The sequence below is a fragment of the Marmota monax genome, unplaced genomic scaffold (genome assembly GCF_021218885.2).
Source record: "Marmota monax isolate L192 unplaced genomic scaffold, Marmota_monax_Labrador192_F-V1.1 WCK01_AAM20220418_F8-fsc01174, whole genome shotgun sequence".
Classification (NCBI taxonomy): Eukaryota; Metazoa; Chordata; class Mammalia; order Rodentia; family Sciuridae; genus Marmota; species Marmota monax.
The window spans coordinates 40,605-56,599 of NW_026693033.1; the positions used below are offsets into that span (position 1 = coordinate 40,605).

The window sequence follows — 15,995 nt, forward strand, 5'->3', positions numbered from 1 at the left end:
ATACAAAGTAGCTGAGAAATTATTCTATGTAGACGATTCAATTTGGTTTTTATTCTTTCTGTGAAATTAAAAGACCTATTATTAAAAAGTTTTTATCAATATAAAAAGAGGGTACCTTATATAAATATATGATTATAATCTTGTCTCCATTGTGGAATTTCTCATATTGAATCTTATTTTTGAATGATTGATTCAGTATATTCATATACTATCATCCCTGGAAATAGTTGAGAGATTCTTACAGAGTTTTCCACAAATCAATGAATTTGGCATTTTAAAATTTAAAAAAATACATATTTTTAATCCTAAAGGAACAAACAATATATTACAAAATTGTGATACCTGATGGTCTATCATGGATCAAAGAATGAGAAATCTTAAAGAGATTTTTTTTTCTCATCTTGGTTGATGAGAAAAGGGCAGCAATCCTATATTAAAGACTTGTTTAAAAAAAGCTATCCACAGACAATAATCATATAGTTACACATACTCTAAAGGAACAGTTCTAAGTGATGGGAAAAGATAATTGAACCCTATTGATGATATAGTTCCCACATACTTTTGGCCTGTGACTTTTTGACTCCGATTCTAGTGGATACTGGTTAACATACTTTATTTCAGGTTTCTCCTAATTATTCTGCAATCTTGCCATTTGAATTTCATATATTTTGGTAGATTTTCATGAAAACTAGTACAGCCATAAATAAGTAAGTAAATCAATAAATATTGATATAAAATAGAAGCTTTTGATTGGATTCTGAATAAGCAATCTTTGTATTATATTCATGAGCATATAGATAATAATATTGATAGCTATTGTTGTCTTCTTTGGTCCCACATAGACTCACTGAAGACATATTGGAATTCTCTTGAGGTTTATTGGGATTTCCATTTCATGAAGTAGAGTGAATAAAGGCAAAGTTGAATTACCCTAATCGTTTTTCAGTTTTTGCTTGGTAGCTTTCAAAGTGGCTTGCCACTTTACAGAAAAGGGAGGAGACTAACAGATGGTAAACCTGTGATTGCAACCTCTGCTTTTGCCCTGTGTCATTACATAGACTGCTTTATCAGTCTTTAAGGCCTTGTCCCCACAGCCTAACCCTCCTGAGAATTATGTGGTTCTGCTAATTGGAAGTTGACCATCTTTGTGTCTAGGCATGCTGTGAGCCTTTTCTGTCTTTGTTTTTAAAGGAAATATCATGATAACTTTAGAGTCACCAGTATTAGTCTTACTTGGTTAATCCCTTCTGAAGAAATAGTGGTAAGAAAACAAGCTCCATGAAAAGACTGTGCTTATGTCACAAAATTAGTCATCTTTCAGAAATATTATTTTCTTAAAAGTTATTGTTTGCTGTGTCTATTGAATATATAATGATTAAATATATAATAATTTTCTTTTTGCCACTAAAAAACTGATAAAAGGATTTGAAATTCCAATTTTCTGTGTAGAAAATAATTATTAGAATATGGAAAATATTTAATTTATATGCTTATTTTCTTTCACAGACATTAATAGGCTAACATTCTAGCTAGAAAGAAAACGTTTGAAATGATGTGAAATTTTTCTATGCTAGATCTAAAGGAATTGACCACTCCCCCCCCCAAAAAAAAATATGAACAGTTTCCACAGTTGGTATCTTTGAAAGTTAAATTAATTTTGGATCTTGGCCAGTTGTTAAAGCATAAGAAAAACATGAGTATGCATACAGTTTATGGAGTCCTAAAATTGGGAGAGCCTTCAAGATGAATAACCTGTTTTTTTATGTTTTAGATGAGGAAATGAAGTCCTAGATAGACCAAGTGACATATTTAAGGTCACAGATTTACAGAACTAGGATTTGATTATAGACGTCTTTAACCTATACTGTGGGTTTTGAAGTCAGTATTAATGTAAAGCTAAACTCTGGATATCTGCTGTATCACTAAACTGTTTTTAAAATATATATATATATATTTGTGTATCTATCTATATATACATATAATATATACACACAAATATATAACATATTTACATAACATGTCCATATTTTCAAGTTAAGTTTAGGTTTCTTTGTTTGTACAGAGTCTTATTTTGTTTTGTTTTTCATTTTGCAGATATAATAGTGAATTATTTTTACTTAAAAATTTTTAAGAATAATAAGAAAAAGAGGGTCAGTGACTTTGCATCTTTGCGTCTTCTACCTATTTTCTAGAATTAGGAAAATGACACCCAAGTTTATGTGTGCAATTGCAAAGTAGTGAACTAATGATAAGTTCTGAGCCAGTCATAGCTCTGGAGACTGAGTCACATCTATAGACTGTTTTCCTAAAGCTCAGTACCCAATATACTCTTCAGCCAAATTGCTGTAAAGATACTGGCATCATCTGGAAGACATTGGAGACAAAACATTTTTATTACCTTATACAAGATTATGATGCATTGGGATATTGGCATTATGAAATAGCACCTGAAAATGTACTTCAATTCTGATGGCCACTTCTTTTTTTTAAATTAAAATTTTTTTGTGTTTGTGATGGATGGGGTCATGACCACTTCTTAAGAAAAATTAGGCAATTAAACAACCAGGAGAGGTTACTCCAGGAGGAGCAGAGAGTATTTCAGCTTGAAATGAGATTGTGTTTTAGGAAAATTAAAGCCTAATATAATGCGATTTAAATAAAGCAATCATTGAGTAGATAGGTACATTTTGAAAAATGGGTCTGTTTACCAAATTTAGGGTATACTGCCTGACCAGGGAGTGTTATGAAGTTCATTACATGGATTTAGAAGAGAAGAAAGGAAGCACTATGTCTCCCCCCAGAGGGTGGTCAATTTAGGGACCCAGTATCCCAAGTATAAGGTGAAAATGAAGAATTAAAAAAGGTTTACATAAACGTATGGATGTTTTGTTCATGTGAATTATAGGAGCTTATCTTAACTTTTTGTAATTGAAGGAAAACATTTACATCATGTAGTGACTCAAAATATTTGACTGAATAGACCAAGAAGATCGTGACTCAAAGTGAGAAGTCTCATGAACAAAAAACAATCCTTGTTATATCTCTTCCTTCCCTTTCAATATAAAAGAAAAGGAATTTTTAGTTGCATAAAAGTGGTGGAAAAATTATATGACTTGAAAGCTTTAGGGTTCATATTGAAGATTATATAAATGCCAACTAATAAGGAGAAAAGGTGAGGCTCAGAAACCTAGCAGAAATTTTGTGTAAAGTCTAAATTGAACAATCATAAAAGTGTGAACATATTATTACAATGAAGGCTGTAATATTATGATTTATTAATGATAAAAGTAAAATAAGGTTTCATATACTTTAGAAGTCTAGCATATAAATTGGTCACTAAAGTTGCTTATCAAAAATTAAAATTAGTGTAACTGATGTGATTCTGCAGTCTGTATATGGGGTAAAAATGGGAGTTCATAACCCACTTGAATCAAAGTGTGAAATATGATATGTCAAGAACTATGTAATGTTTTGAACAACCAACAATAAAAAATTAAAAAAAAATTAAAATTAAAATGGATAATAAAATTAGAAAGGAAACTGAATAAAAAGTTAATTCAAGACCTAAGTATTTAAAATTTCTACTGATTTCTTTCTCATCTTTCAAGCATTTTTTTTAATTGCAGTGATACAGGATGGATTTTAGATCTCGTTGAAAGTAGCCATATCCATGGACCACATAGTCTTCAAAAGCAGTGATCTCCTCCTCCAACTTTATCATTGTCAAGTACACTCTGGATTTGAAGTTTTAAATTTCCATATCCCACCAGAACTAGTTGAGAGGAGTCTAGATAGAGCCTTCTGTTTGAATGCTTCTGATGTGTCCCTCTACTTTTGCTACAGCTGTCTCATCCTCCTGAGGTTTCATGTCGAGTAAAAGTTGCAGGTTGGAAGGAGACCCCTTTCTTGCTCATTTGCCCAAGCAACTAAACATGGGTGTTAGTTCTAATGTCTGATTTTTCAAGCTGCTTTAGAAAAGTGGAACTATCATATAAGAAATGTAAGTTCCTTTTAGAAAAAGAAAACTGGCCTTTCCTCATTTCCTCATGGTACTGAAAACTTGTGGCCCTTAACCAAGCCCATGTAGTAATTTTCTGTAGTATAAATAGACTGGTCTAGAGTATGGGTTAATGTTTTTCCTCCCTTAGTTAGAATATAATTTATTCATTTCACCTTTACCTTATCAAAGGAAATCTTTTAATTGCTTTGAAAATAACTACAGTGCTTATCTTGATAGTTTCTAAGTCATGCTTTTATTGTCTTTCTGATGAACATTCTCTAGACAGCATAGTATTACATTAGCATCCATTCAACTAATAGTTGCAGTTTCACTAACGTCTTAGTGGTTAATTATAATAATGAATTAAATCTAGCACATATTGAATGTCTACAGTATGTTAAAGTACTATGGTCTGGTTTAAAACTTATTTTTAGGACAAGGGTATGAATTTTTGATAGTGTTAATAGATCTAATAGTACAATTATAAATTCACTGGCATGTTATATAATTGGGCGTTTTCAGTTTCTTATAGGAGCTAATGTAATTGTGCACGGCAAATGTTTGGCAGTTCTTCATATTACCCGCTAGGTAGATTTGTGCTAGTCTTAACTTCCTTTTCATGATGTATTATTATTATCAATTATTATTATCAATACAATGATGTATTATTATTATCAAAATCTAATTTGTAGTATTTTAATACTTTGGATCAATCTGAGTCTTCTTAGCTGGTAAAATACTATTTTTCACTATAACACTATTTATAGGTATAGTGGAATGAGTCTAAATGATGTGAGAATTCATTTTTTAAAATCTTGTAGAAAAAAATAAAATCTTGTAGCAAATTTCCAATTTCTTGCAGCCATCAGAAGGTAGTAAGTATTTATATGTTTATGGTGCTACACAACTCAAATGGTTCTTCTGAGGAATAAATATAAAATATTTAAAGGGAATACTACTGATGTACTTTTGAAAAATTTCATATAGCTGTTAAGCAAATTCTGAATATTGGACAAGTAGCAATAATGATTTAGAAAAATAAATTTCAGTTAAAAATGTCTTGCTTCCCTCCTCCCCAGGAATGAAAGTAAAGATTTTTGAATTAGAAATATGAATTTAGAATCAGAATAAGTATTGCCTATGATATGAAATATTATTATGATTTATCAGGTAGAAATTTAATTAACATTTTTCTTAAAGCAAAACACTCAAGTTATGTATATATTCACCTGAGCAAAGTCTAACATCCCTCTCTTTCTTCTCTTTCCCCATTCTTTTCCCTTCTTTTTTTTAAACTTGAAAGCTATGCTAAAAGTAATAATTTGAGTTTTCTTAAGATTTGGAAATTATTTATTCTGAATGTAAAGAACATTTAACTCCTCAGTGATCTAAATCAGACCACTATCATCACTATCACTATACTGTTTTGTACTTACTGAGTGAAATTAATCCATCAGGGAACTGAAATTAGTGATTTAACTTTAAGGTTTATTTCTTCAGGAAACGTGTCTATAATTTTATACCTACAGTACCGTAATTCCTGGGATATTTTTAAAAAACTGATAAAATTTTGTGATGAATTTACATATAATCAGCTTCCTACCAAACACATTTCTATCATATGCTATATTAAAACTTATTCTATTGGATGTATTCCATAGAAACTTTAATTAAATTGGTGGTTTTCAATTGTTAGAATTCTAGTAAAATGCTGGGTATAACTATTATATTTCTAATGAAGTTTATAAAAATGGTGGATCCTTGTGAAACTATTGAGTTACCTATCACCCATCACCATAAATACAAATTTATAATTTGACTTAACTCTAGGTTTAATCTTTAGATTTCTTTATAGGGATCCAATATTTGTTTTTGATTGTTCTGTCAGATAAATCTAGTTTTTAGACTCTTTTCCCTAGAAAAACCTAAAGAATACTCATTTACTTGAATGTCTGTAAGATTATCTGCAAGTACAATCAGGGAGAAAGAATATTTGTTAGGGACTCAGAGAAACAAATTTTAGCATTTAATTTTGAGAAAAAATAATCTTATGTTTACTTGGTAGGAATAAGGATATTGCAAGTAACGGTCAAAATGCATTGAAATTCTTGAAGATTTAATCTATAGAAATGTAAAGAATTATATGATTTTTTAAAATTTCTGACCTTTCTTTCAGGGATTTATTGCATTCATCCATTAATAGTTTTTAAGTCCTGTCCTTATAGAAATATAAATAGAAAAATATCACCCTCTCAAGATCATTCAGTTGTAGAACATTTCTGTATTTGGGGACTATAATATATTAAGATGTAGGAGGGAAGAACTTTTTTTTTTTTTGCTCTTGAGATTTATAGGAAAAGAGGGACTAGTCTATGGAATGGACCTGAAACAAGACTAATGGGAATTTAAACAATTTCAATAATTAAAAGTACACTGAATCTAATGAGGTCTGACACTTGGTTTTTCTAAAATGCATTATCCACCTCAATTTTGTTTTTCTTCTCCACTTTCCACAGGAAACCAGTTTCCTCCAATTGCAGCGCAGGACCTTCCTTTCATCCTGAAGGCTGGCTACCTTGAAAAACGCAGAAAAGGTAGGCTGTAAGAGTCTAATGAAAAATCTAAAAATGGTTTCCTCCTTAGATAAAATATAAAGAGAGAATACTGCAGTATACATGTGTAGCCAGTATGCTCTTTAAGTAGAAGAGTTTAGGACCATAAGAAAATCTGCAATGACATTATCCAAACCATAAAATAATATAATTTTTAGCTTTAAATCATTTTAAATAACAAAACATTAGGTCAGGTTTTTTAGTTGTCAGCCTGAGCTGTTTATGAATTATTCAGGCACTATTTCCCCATCCTCTAGGAAAGCTGTGGGCCATCACTGTTCCCAAGGATGGGATTTCTCACTGTTAATCATCCTGTTGAGCAGCATTCTGTCCTGCACCCAACTTGGCACACACCAGAACTGGTTCAGATCAAGCCTGGCATCTTGTCTTGCCACTGTTTTTATTCGTTTCAGTGTTCCTCTCCATTGGCCATAATAATTGGGAGTTGACCAGATGGTCTCATTCTTTCAACACCAAAGTTTAATGGAAATGAAATATGGAGGTGGTGTTATGATATGGGAAGTGAAGGGCAGAAAGTCTCTTCATTACTGTTCTGCTTATCTCTTGGGTAATCCCTTTGGGCTCTTTTGTTTATATTCTGTTTGCTTTTCTGAGCTTTCTTAGCTGAATTTTAAAGCTGAAAGATTTAATAGAAATAATCTAGGTCAGCTCCTCCTACCATCCTTTTTATAACAGATTAGAAACCAAAACCCAGATGAACAAATTATCTCAAGGCTACACATAGGACACCTTTCTGAAACTCTCTCTGTCAGGGAAGTTTGGTTACCAGGCAGTTGATCACAAAAGAGTAGCAAGCACCATCTCTGCTTTACTTTATTACTTTTAGCTTTATTGGGATTTTTTTTTTTTTTTTGTCTCTTGGAATAGAGGATACATACTAATTAGTCATAGAATTTTAGAGCTAAAAGCAACCATAGAAGTTATATTAACTAATTTTTCCTTTTACCAGGATATGGCCTTATATTTGTATGGCATGTGTGTTATCTAAACTATTTTTTCTCCCCTTTTATTGCAGATCACAGCTTTTTGGGATTTGAATGGCAGAAACGGTGGTGTGCTCTCAGCAAAACAGTGTTCTATTATTATGGAAGTGATAAAGGTAGGTTAGTGTTCAGTTATAGCAACTTCTATTGCTTGAGGTTTGGGCACCATTTTACTGTCCCCTTACCCTAACTTTTGGGTACAGGATAAACTGAAGATAAATGGAGAAAGCACAACAAAGAATTTTTAATAATTATAGTCTAAGAGTAATTTATAATTCTCTTTCATTATTTGACAAATGTTATGAATTCCAGATTGCCCTAAAAGTTAACTCAATTGTGTTTCTTTTTTAAAAAAAAATATTTTTTTTAATTGTCAATGGACCTTTATTTTTATTTATTTATAGGCAGTGCTGAAAATCAAACCCAGTGCCTCACACATGCTAGGCAAGCGCTCTACCACTGAGTTACAACCCCAGCCCCAGTTGTGTTTCTCGAATTAGGAAAGAGAGTAAAATAACTTTCATCCATGTCCTTTCACCTTCAGAAATATTTATCATCCAGGCAACAGTTGTAGAATTTCTGGAAAAACAAAGACCATACAGGTGTAAAATTATAAAGGCAGGAAAAGAAAATAAAGGAAAAATTCAGATGAAATTAAATGTGCACAACACCTGTCTGGGCTCCCTTTACAGATGGAAATAACAATAGCAAACATGTACACAGGGTTTACTATATTCTGGATCCTGTGTAAGCATTTTAGCTGCCAAAGCATGGCAGCTATATTAATTTGGTTGACTTACAACAACTCTATGAGGTATGTACTATTACTAGTTTATTACTAAATAAACTACATTTATTTTACTGTTAGGAAAACTGAGGATAGATTGGTTAAGTTTTGTTCTAGGTCACAGAACTGGTAAATGGCAGATATAGAATTTGTCTATAACCTAGGTAGTATGGTGAGAGTTCAGGTTCTTAACCACTGTTGTTAACTCACTGTATTAATATACAAATAGTAGGATGCATTTTGTAACTTCATTTGTTGATTAATAAGCCTTTTAGTCATAGTTCATATTGTTTGTTTCTTATTTGAATAAACATAGGCATAAAATAATGAAATTTAAAGAATGTAAATTCTTGGTTTTGCTTTTTTTCCTAGGGAAAGCAGGTCAGAAATTGAATATTATAAAGTAATGGTCACATAGATATTCACTTCTAGAAGGGGCATTTTTAAGAAGAAAAAGGCATAAAGTCCCTGAATCACTAAATGTATTTTTTTCATGAAATTGTTACTTATAAGTATTATTTGGAAATCCATGTTTTATTTTATTTTATTTTTTTTTTAATTTTTTATTGTGGGTTGTTAAAAACATTACAAATTTCTTGACATATCATATTCCACACTTTGATTCAAGTGGCTTATGAACTCCCACCTTCACCCCATACACAGATTGCAGAATCACATCAGTTACACATCCATTGATTTACATATTACCATACTAGTGTCTGTTGTGCTCCGCTGCCTTTCCCATCCTCCACCCTCCCCCCTCCCCACCTCTCTCCTCCCCTCCCCTCCTCTCTCTCTACCCCCTCCACTGTATAACCCTGAGGGTCTCCTTCCATTACCATGCAATTTCCCTTCTCTCTCCCTTTCCCTCCCACCTCTCATCCCTGTTAAATGTTAATCTTCTTCTCCTGCTCTTCATCCCTACTCTGATCTTAGTTACTCTCCTTATATCAAAGAAGACATTTGGCATTTGTTTTTTAGGGATTGGCTAGCTTCACTTAGCATAATCTGCTCTAATGCCATCCATTTCCCTGTAAATTCTATGATTTTGTCATTTTTTAATGCAGAGTAATACTCCATTGTGTATAAATGCCACATTTTTTTTATCCATTCGTCTATTGAAGGGCATCTAGGTTGGTTCCACAGTCTTGCTATTGTGAACTGTGCTGCTATGAACATGGATGTAGCAGTGTCCCTGTAGCATGCTCTTTTTAGGTCTTTAGGGAATAGACCAAGAAGGGGAATAGCTGGGTCAAATGGTGGCTCCATTCCCAGCTTTCCAAGAAATCTCCATACTGCTTTCCAAATTGGCTGCACCAATCTGCAGTCCCACCAGCAATGTACAAGTGTACCCTTTTCCCCACATCCTCGCCAGCACTTGTTGTTGTTTGACTTCTTAATGGCTGCCAATCTTACTGGAGTGAGATGGTATCTTAGGGTGGTTTTGATTTGCATTTCTCTGACAGCTAGAGATGTTGAGCATTTTTTCATGTACTTGTTGATTGACTGTATGTCCTCCTCTGAGAAGTGTCTGTTCAGGTCCTTGGCCCATTTGTTGATTGGGTTGTTTGTTCTCTTATTGTCTAATTTTTTGAGTTCTTTGTATACTCTGGATATTAGGGCTCTATCTGAAGTGTGAGGAGTAAAGATTTGTTCCCAGGGTGTAGGCTCCCTATTTACCTCTCTTATTGTTTCTTTTGCTGAGAAAAAACTTTTTAGTTTGATTAAGTCCCATTTGTTGATTCTAGTTATTAACTTTTGTGCTATGGGTGTCCTATTGAGGAATTTGGAGCCCGACCCCACCGACTGTAGATCGTAGCCAACTTTTTCTTCTATCAGACGGCGCGTCTCTGATTTGATATCAAGATCCTTGATCCATTTTGAATTCACTTTTGTGCATGGCGAGAGAAAGGGATTCAGTTTCATTTTGTTGCATATGGATTTCCAGTTTTCCCAGCACCATTTGTTGAAGATGCTATCCTTCCTCCATTGCATGCTTTTAGCCCCTTTATCAAATATAAGAAAGTTGTAGTTTTGTGGATTGGTTTCTGTGTCCTCTATTCTGTACCATTGGTCCACCCGCCTGTTTTGGTACCAGTACCATGCTGTTTTTGTTACTATTGCTCTGTAGTATAGTTTGAAGTCTGGTATCGCTATACCGCCTGATTCACACTTCCTGCTTAGCATTGTTTTTGCTATTCTGGGTCTTTTATTTTTCCATATGAATTTCATGATTGCTTTCTCTATTTGTACAAGAAATGCCGTTGGGATTTTGATTGGCATTGCATTAAACCTATAGAGAACTTTGGGTAATATCGCCATTTTGATGATGTTAGTTCTGCCTATCCATGAACAGGGTATATTTTTCCATCTTCTAAGATCTTCTTCTATTTCTCTCTTTAGGGTTCTGTAGTTTTCATTGTATAAGTCTTTCACCTCTTTTGTTAGGTTGATTCCCAAGTATTTTATTTTTTTTGAAGATATTTTGAATGGAGTGGTTGTCCTCATTTCCATTTCAGAGGATTTGTCGCTGATATACAGGAATGCCTTTGATTTATGCGTGTTGATTTTATATCCTGCCACTTTGCTGAATTCATTTATTAGCTCTAATAGTTTCTTTGTAGAGCCTTTTGGGTCTGCTAGGTATAGAATCATATCATCTGCAAATAGTGATAATTTAAGTTCTTCTTTTCCTATTTTTATGCCTTTAATTTCTTTCGTCTGTCTAATTGCTCTGGCCAGTGTTTCGAGAACTATGTTGAAGAGAAGTGGAGAGAGAGGGCATCCCTGTCTTGTTCCAGATTTTAGAGGGAATGCCTTCAGTTTTTCTCCATTCAGAATGATGCTAGCCTGAGGCTTAGCATAGATTGCTTTTACAATATTGAGGTATGTTCCTGTTATCCCTAGTTTTTCTAGAGTTTTGAACATAAAGGGATGCTGTACTTTGTCGAATGCTTTTTCCGCATCTATCGAGATGATCATATGGTTCTTATTTTTAAGTCTATTGATGTGGTGAATAACATTTATTGATTTCCGTATATTGAACCAGCCTTGCATCCCAGGGATGAATCCTACTTGATCATGGTGTACAATTTTTTTGATATGTTTTTGTATCCGAGTGGCCATAATTTTATTGAGGATTTTTGCATCTAGGTTCATTAGAGATATTGGTCTGTAGTTTTCTTTCTTTGAAGTGTCTTTGTCTGGTTTAGGTATCAGGGTGATGTTGGCCTCATAGAATGAATTTGGAAGTTCTCCCTCCTTTTCTATTTCCTGAAGTAGCTTGAAAAGTATTGGTATTAGTTCTTCTTTAAAGGTTTTGTAAAATTCTGCTGTATACCCATCCGGACCTGGGCTTTTCTTAGTTGGTAGTCTTTTTATGGTTTCTTCTATTTCCTCAATTGATATTGGTCTGTTTAGGTTTTCTATATCCTCCTGACTCAATCTGGGCAGATCATATGACTTAAGAAATTTATCTATGCCTTCACTATCTTCTAATTTGTTGGAGTATAAGGATTCAAAATAGTTTTTGATTATCTTCTGTATTTCTGAAGTGTCTGTTGTGATATTGCCTTTTTCATCCCGTATGCTAGTAATTTGAGTTCTCTCTCTTCTTCTCTTCGCTAGCATGGCTAAGGGTCTGTCGATTTTGTTTATTTTTTCAAAGAACCAACTTTTAGTTTTGTCAATTTTTTCAATTGTTTCTTTTGTTTCGATTTCATTAATTTCAGCTCTGATTTTAATTATTTCTTGCCTTCTACTTCTTTTGCTGTTGTTTTGCTCTTCTTTTTCAAGGATTTTGAGATGAAGTATGAGATCATTTATTTGTTGGTTTTTTCTTTTTTTAAGGAATGAACTCCAAGCAATGAATTTTCCTCTTAGAACTGCTTTCAATGTGTCCCATAGATTCCGATATGTTGTGTCTGTGTTTTCATTAATCTCTAAGAATTTTTTAATTTCCTCCTTGATGTCTTCTATAACCCATTGATCATTCAGTAACCTATTGTTCATTCTCCAAGTGATGTATGCTTTTTCCTTCCTTCTTTTATCGTTGATTTTCAGTTTCATTCCATTATGATCAGATAAGATGCATGGTATTATCTCTACTCCTTTATATTGTCTAAGAGTTGCCCTGTGACATAATATATGATCTATTTTAGAGAAGGATCCATGTGCTGCTGAGAAAAAAGTGTAACTGCTTGATGTTGGGTGGTATACTCTATATATGTCAATTAGGTCTAGGTTATTAATAGTGTTATTGAGTTCTATAGTTTCCTTATTCAACTTTTGTTTGGAAGATCTGTCCAGTGGCGAGAGAGGTGTGTTGAAGTCTCCCATGATTATGGTATGGTGGTCTATTAGACTCTTGAACTTGAGAAGAGTTTGTTTGACGAACATAGCTGCACCATTGTTTGGGGCATAAATATTTATGATTGTTATGTCTTGTTGGTGTATGGTTCCCTTAAGCAGTATGTAGTGTCCCTCTTTATCCCTTTTGATTAACTTTGGCTTGAAATCTATTTTATTTGATATGAGTATGGACACTCCTGCTTGTTTCCGAAGTCCATATGAGTGATATGATTTTTCCCAACCTTTCACCTTCAGCCTATGTATGTCTTTTCCTATCAAATGTGTCTCCTGTAGGCAGCATATTGTTGGGTCTTGTTTTGTGATCCATTCTACTAGCCTGTGTCTCTTAATTGGTGAGTTTAAGCCATTAACATTTAGGGTTATTATTGAGATATGGGTTGTTCTTCCAGCCATATTTGTTTATTTCTGTTACTAAACATGGTTTGTTTTCCTCTTTGATTATTTCCCCCCCCCCTTTACTGTCCTACCTCCCACTGTTGGTTTTCATTGTTATTTTCCATTTCCTCTTCCTGTAATGCTTTGGCGAGGATGTTTTGAAGAGATGGTTTTCTAGCTGCGAATTCTTTAAACTTTTGTTTATCGTGGAAGGTTTTAATTTCATCCTCCATCCTGAAGCTTAATTTCGCTGGATACACAATTCTTGGTTGGAACCCATTTTCTTTCAGTGTTTGAAATATGTTATTCCAGGATCTTCTAGCTTTCAGAGTCTGTGTTGAAAGATCAGCTGTTATCCTGATTGGCTTACCCCTAAATGTAATCTGCTTCCTTTCTCTTGTAGCTTTTAAAATTCTCTCCTTATTCTGTATGTTGGGCATCTTCATTATAATGTGTCTAGGTGTGGATCTCTTATGATTTTGAACATTTGGCGTCCTGTAGGCTTCTAGAATTTGGGATTCTGTCTCATTCTTCAAGTCTGGGAAGTTTTCTCGTATTATTTCATTGAATAGACTGCTCATTCCTTTGGTTTGGAGCTCTGTACCTTCCTGTATCCCAATGACTCTTAAGTTTGGTCTCTTAATGTTATCCCATATTTCTTGGATGTTCTGCTCATGGTTTCTTAACAGTCTTGCTGAACTGTCTATGTTCTTTTCCAGTTGAAATACTTTGTCTTCATTGTCTGATGTTCTATCTTCTAAGTGTTCTACTCTGCTGGTAGTATTCTCCATTGAGTTTTTAAGTTGGTTTATTGCTTCCTGCATTTCTAGGATTTCTGTTTGTTTGTTTTTTATAACCTCTATCTCCCTGTATAGTTGATCCTTTGCTTCCTGGATTTGTTTGCGTAATTCATTGTCGAAGTGATCTTTCATTGTCTGATTTTGCTGTTTAATGTCTTCCTTGATACTCCAGATCATCTGAAGCATGTATATCCTGAATTCTTTATCTGACATTCCATCTGCTGCAGCTGTTACCTCTTCTAAAGTTGCGTTGACCTGCATTGCTTGTGGTCCTTTCTTTCCTTGTCTTTTCATACTGCTTGCGTATCTTTCCTGCAGGTGCGGGCGGCGGCTCTGCTCTCTCCTTAATTGGGGTGTCGTGGCTACCACGCCGGCAGGCCACCGGGCCTGATCCGCCGGTCGGTTGCAGGTTTGCCTACCCTGCAGGCGCGGGCGGTGGCTCTACTCTGCCCCTACTCCAAATGGGGTGACGTGTCTGTCGTACCGGCAGGCCACTGGGCCTGTCCCGCTGGTCGGTCGCAGATCTGCCCACCTTTCGGGCACGGGTGGAGGCTCTGCTCTGCCCCTACTCCAATTGGGGTGTCGTGACTACCCCGCGTGCAGGACGCTGGGCCTGTTCCTGGCACGGGCGGCGACTCTGCTCTGCCCCTACTCCAATTAGGGTGGTGTGTGTACCACGCCGGCAGGCTCCTGGGCCTGATCCGCCGGTCTGTTGCAGGTCTGCCTACCTTGGAGGCGCGGGCGGCGGATCTGCCCTGCCCCTTCTACCACGCCTGCTAACCCCTGGGCCTGATCTGCAGGTTGGTCACAGGTCTGCTCACCCTGCGGGCACGGGTGGCGGTTCCGCTCCTCCCCCACTCCAATTGGGGTCACGTGACCACCACACCGGCAGGGCCTGTTCGGGGCGCGGGAGACGGATCTGTTCTGCCCCTACTCCAGTTGGGGTGACGTGTGTGCCACACTGGCAGGCCACTGGGCCTGACCCGCCAGGCTGTCACAGGTCTGTTTACCTTGCAAGCGTGAACGGCGGCTCTGCCCTGCCCCTCCTACCACGCCCATGTACCACTGGGTCGCGGGTCTGCCCACATTGCAGGTGCGGGTGGCGGCTCCGCTCCGCCCCCTCTCCAATTGGGGTCACGTGGTCACCACGCTGGCGAGCCGCTGGGCCTGCTCCGGGCGCTGGCGGCGGCCCGGCTCCTCCCCTCTGGCTCGACGACAAATTGAGGAGACTCGGGTGTCTGTGCCTCACCCCCCCTACCAGGAGACCAACTGTTTCTGTCGCCGCTGGTATTGATGAAGTTCTCTCCTCCGCCGCTTTCTGATGACATCAGATCTCTGCCATGTTGGTATCCTATGTGAATGGCAGCATTTCATTCCCCTTGCCGGGCAACCAAAGCAACGGGTGAGTCCTGACCGGCCCTCAGCAGGACCCGGACCGAGAAGCAGTTTCCGCGGGCTCCTAGCCCCGGGCCAGGGAAGTTCCGGGAGCCGGAACTCGGCTGCTCCGTGCTCAGTGTAAGCTCCTATAAGTGTAGGCTCCAAGAAGCAGTCCCCGCGGGCTCAGTTCCGGGAGCCGGAATTCGGCCGCTTAGTGCTTGGTGTATGCTCTGATAGGAGCAGGGTCCAAGAAGCAGCCTCCGCAGGCTCCGCAGCCCTGGGCCAGGGCGGTTCTGGGACGGTTCCGGGAGCCGGAACTCAGCCGCCCCGCGCTGGGTGTTCGCTCCGATAAGATCAGGTTCAAAGAAGCACCCAGGCACTGAACCCTAGCAATCTGTCTGCAAGCCGCAGGCGAATTGCAGCCTGAAATTACCTGTTCTATGGCTGAATGAGCTGCGGTCAGTCGAAAACAGGGATGGTGACGTCAGCTTTCCAACATGGTCGCTGCTGGCCTCCTCTGTGGTCTGACCTGTGTGGAGAACCGAGATGGACCGCTTCCTTCCCCCGTCTCGAACCCAGAATTCAGCCCTGAGTACGGTGCTTGCACGGCTGGCAGAAACTGCAGCGCTGTATCCCTGCGTCGCTATCTCCTCGTTTCCCAACGCGCGC

General features: G+C 36.9%; 1 protein-coding gene across 1 annotated transcript in view; it reads left to right on the forward strand.

Annotated features, from left to right (window-relative positions):
* Nucleotides 1-2,071: 2,071 nt before the first annotated feature.
* LOC124098726 (src kinase-associated phosphoprotein 2) overlaps nucleotides 2,072-15,995 on the forward strand; it is a 30,732-nt gene continuing 16,808 nt past the window's right edge. Inside the window, exons 1-2 of the mRNA XM_046453615.2 lie at nucleotides 2,072-6,594; nucleotides 7,649-7,732. Of these exons, the coding sequence (XP_046309571.2) occupies nucleotides 6,471-6,594; nucleotides 7,649-7,732 (208 nt within the window). The 5' untranslated portion in view covers nucleotides 2,072-6,470. The remainder of the gene's footprint in view (nucleotides 6,595-7,648; nucleotides 7,733-15,995) is intronic.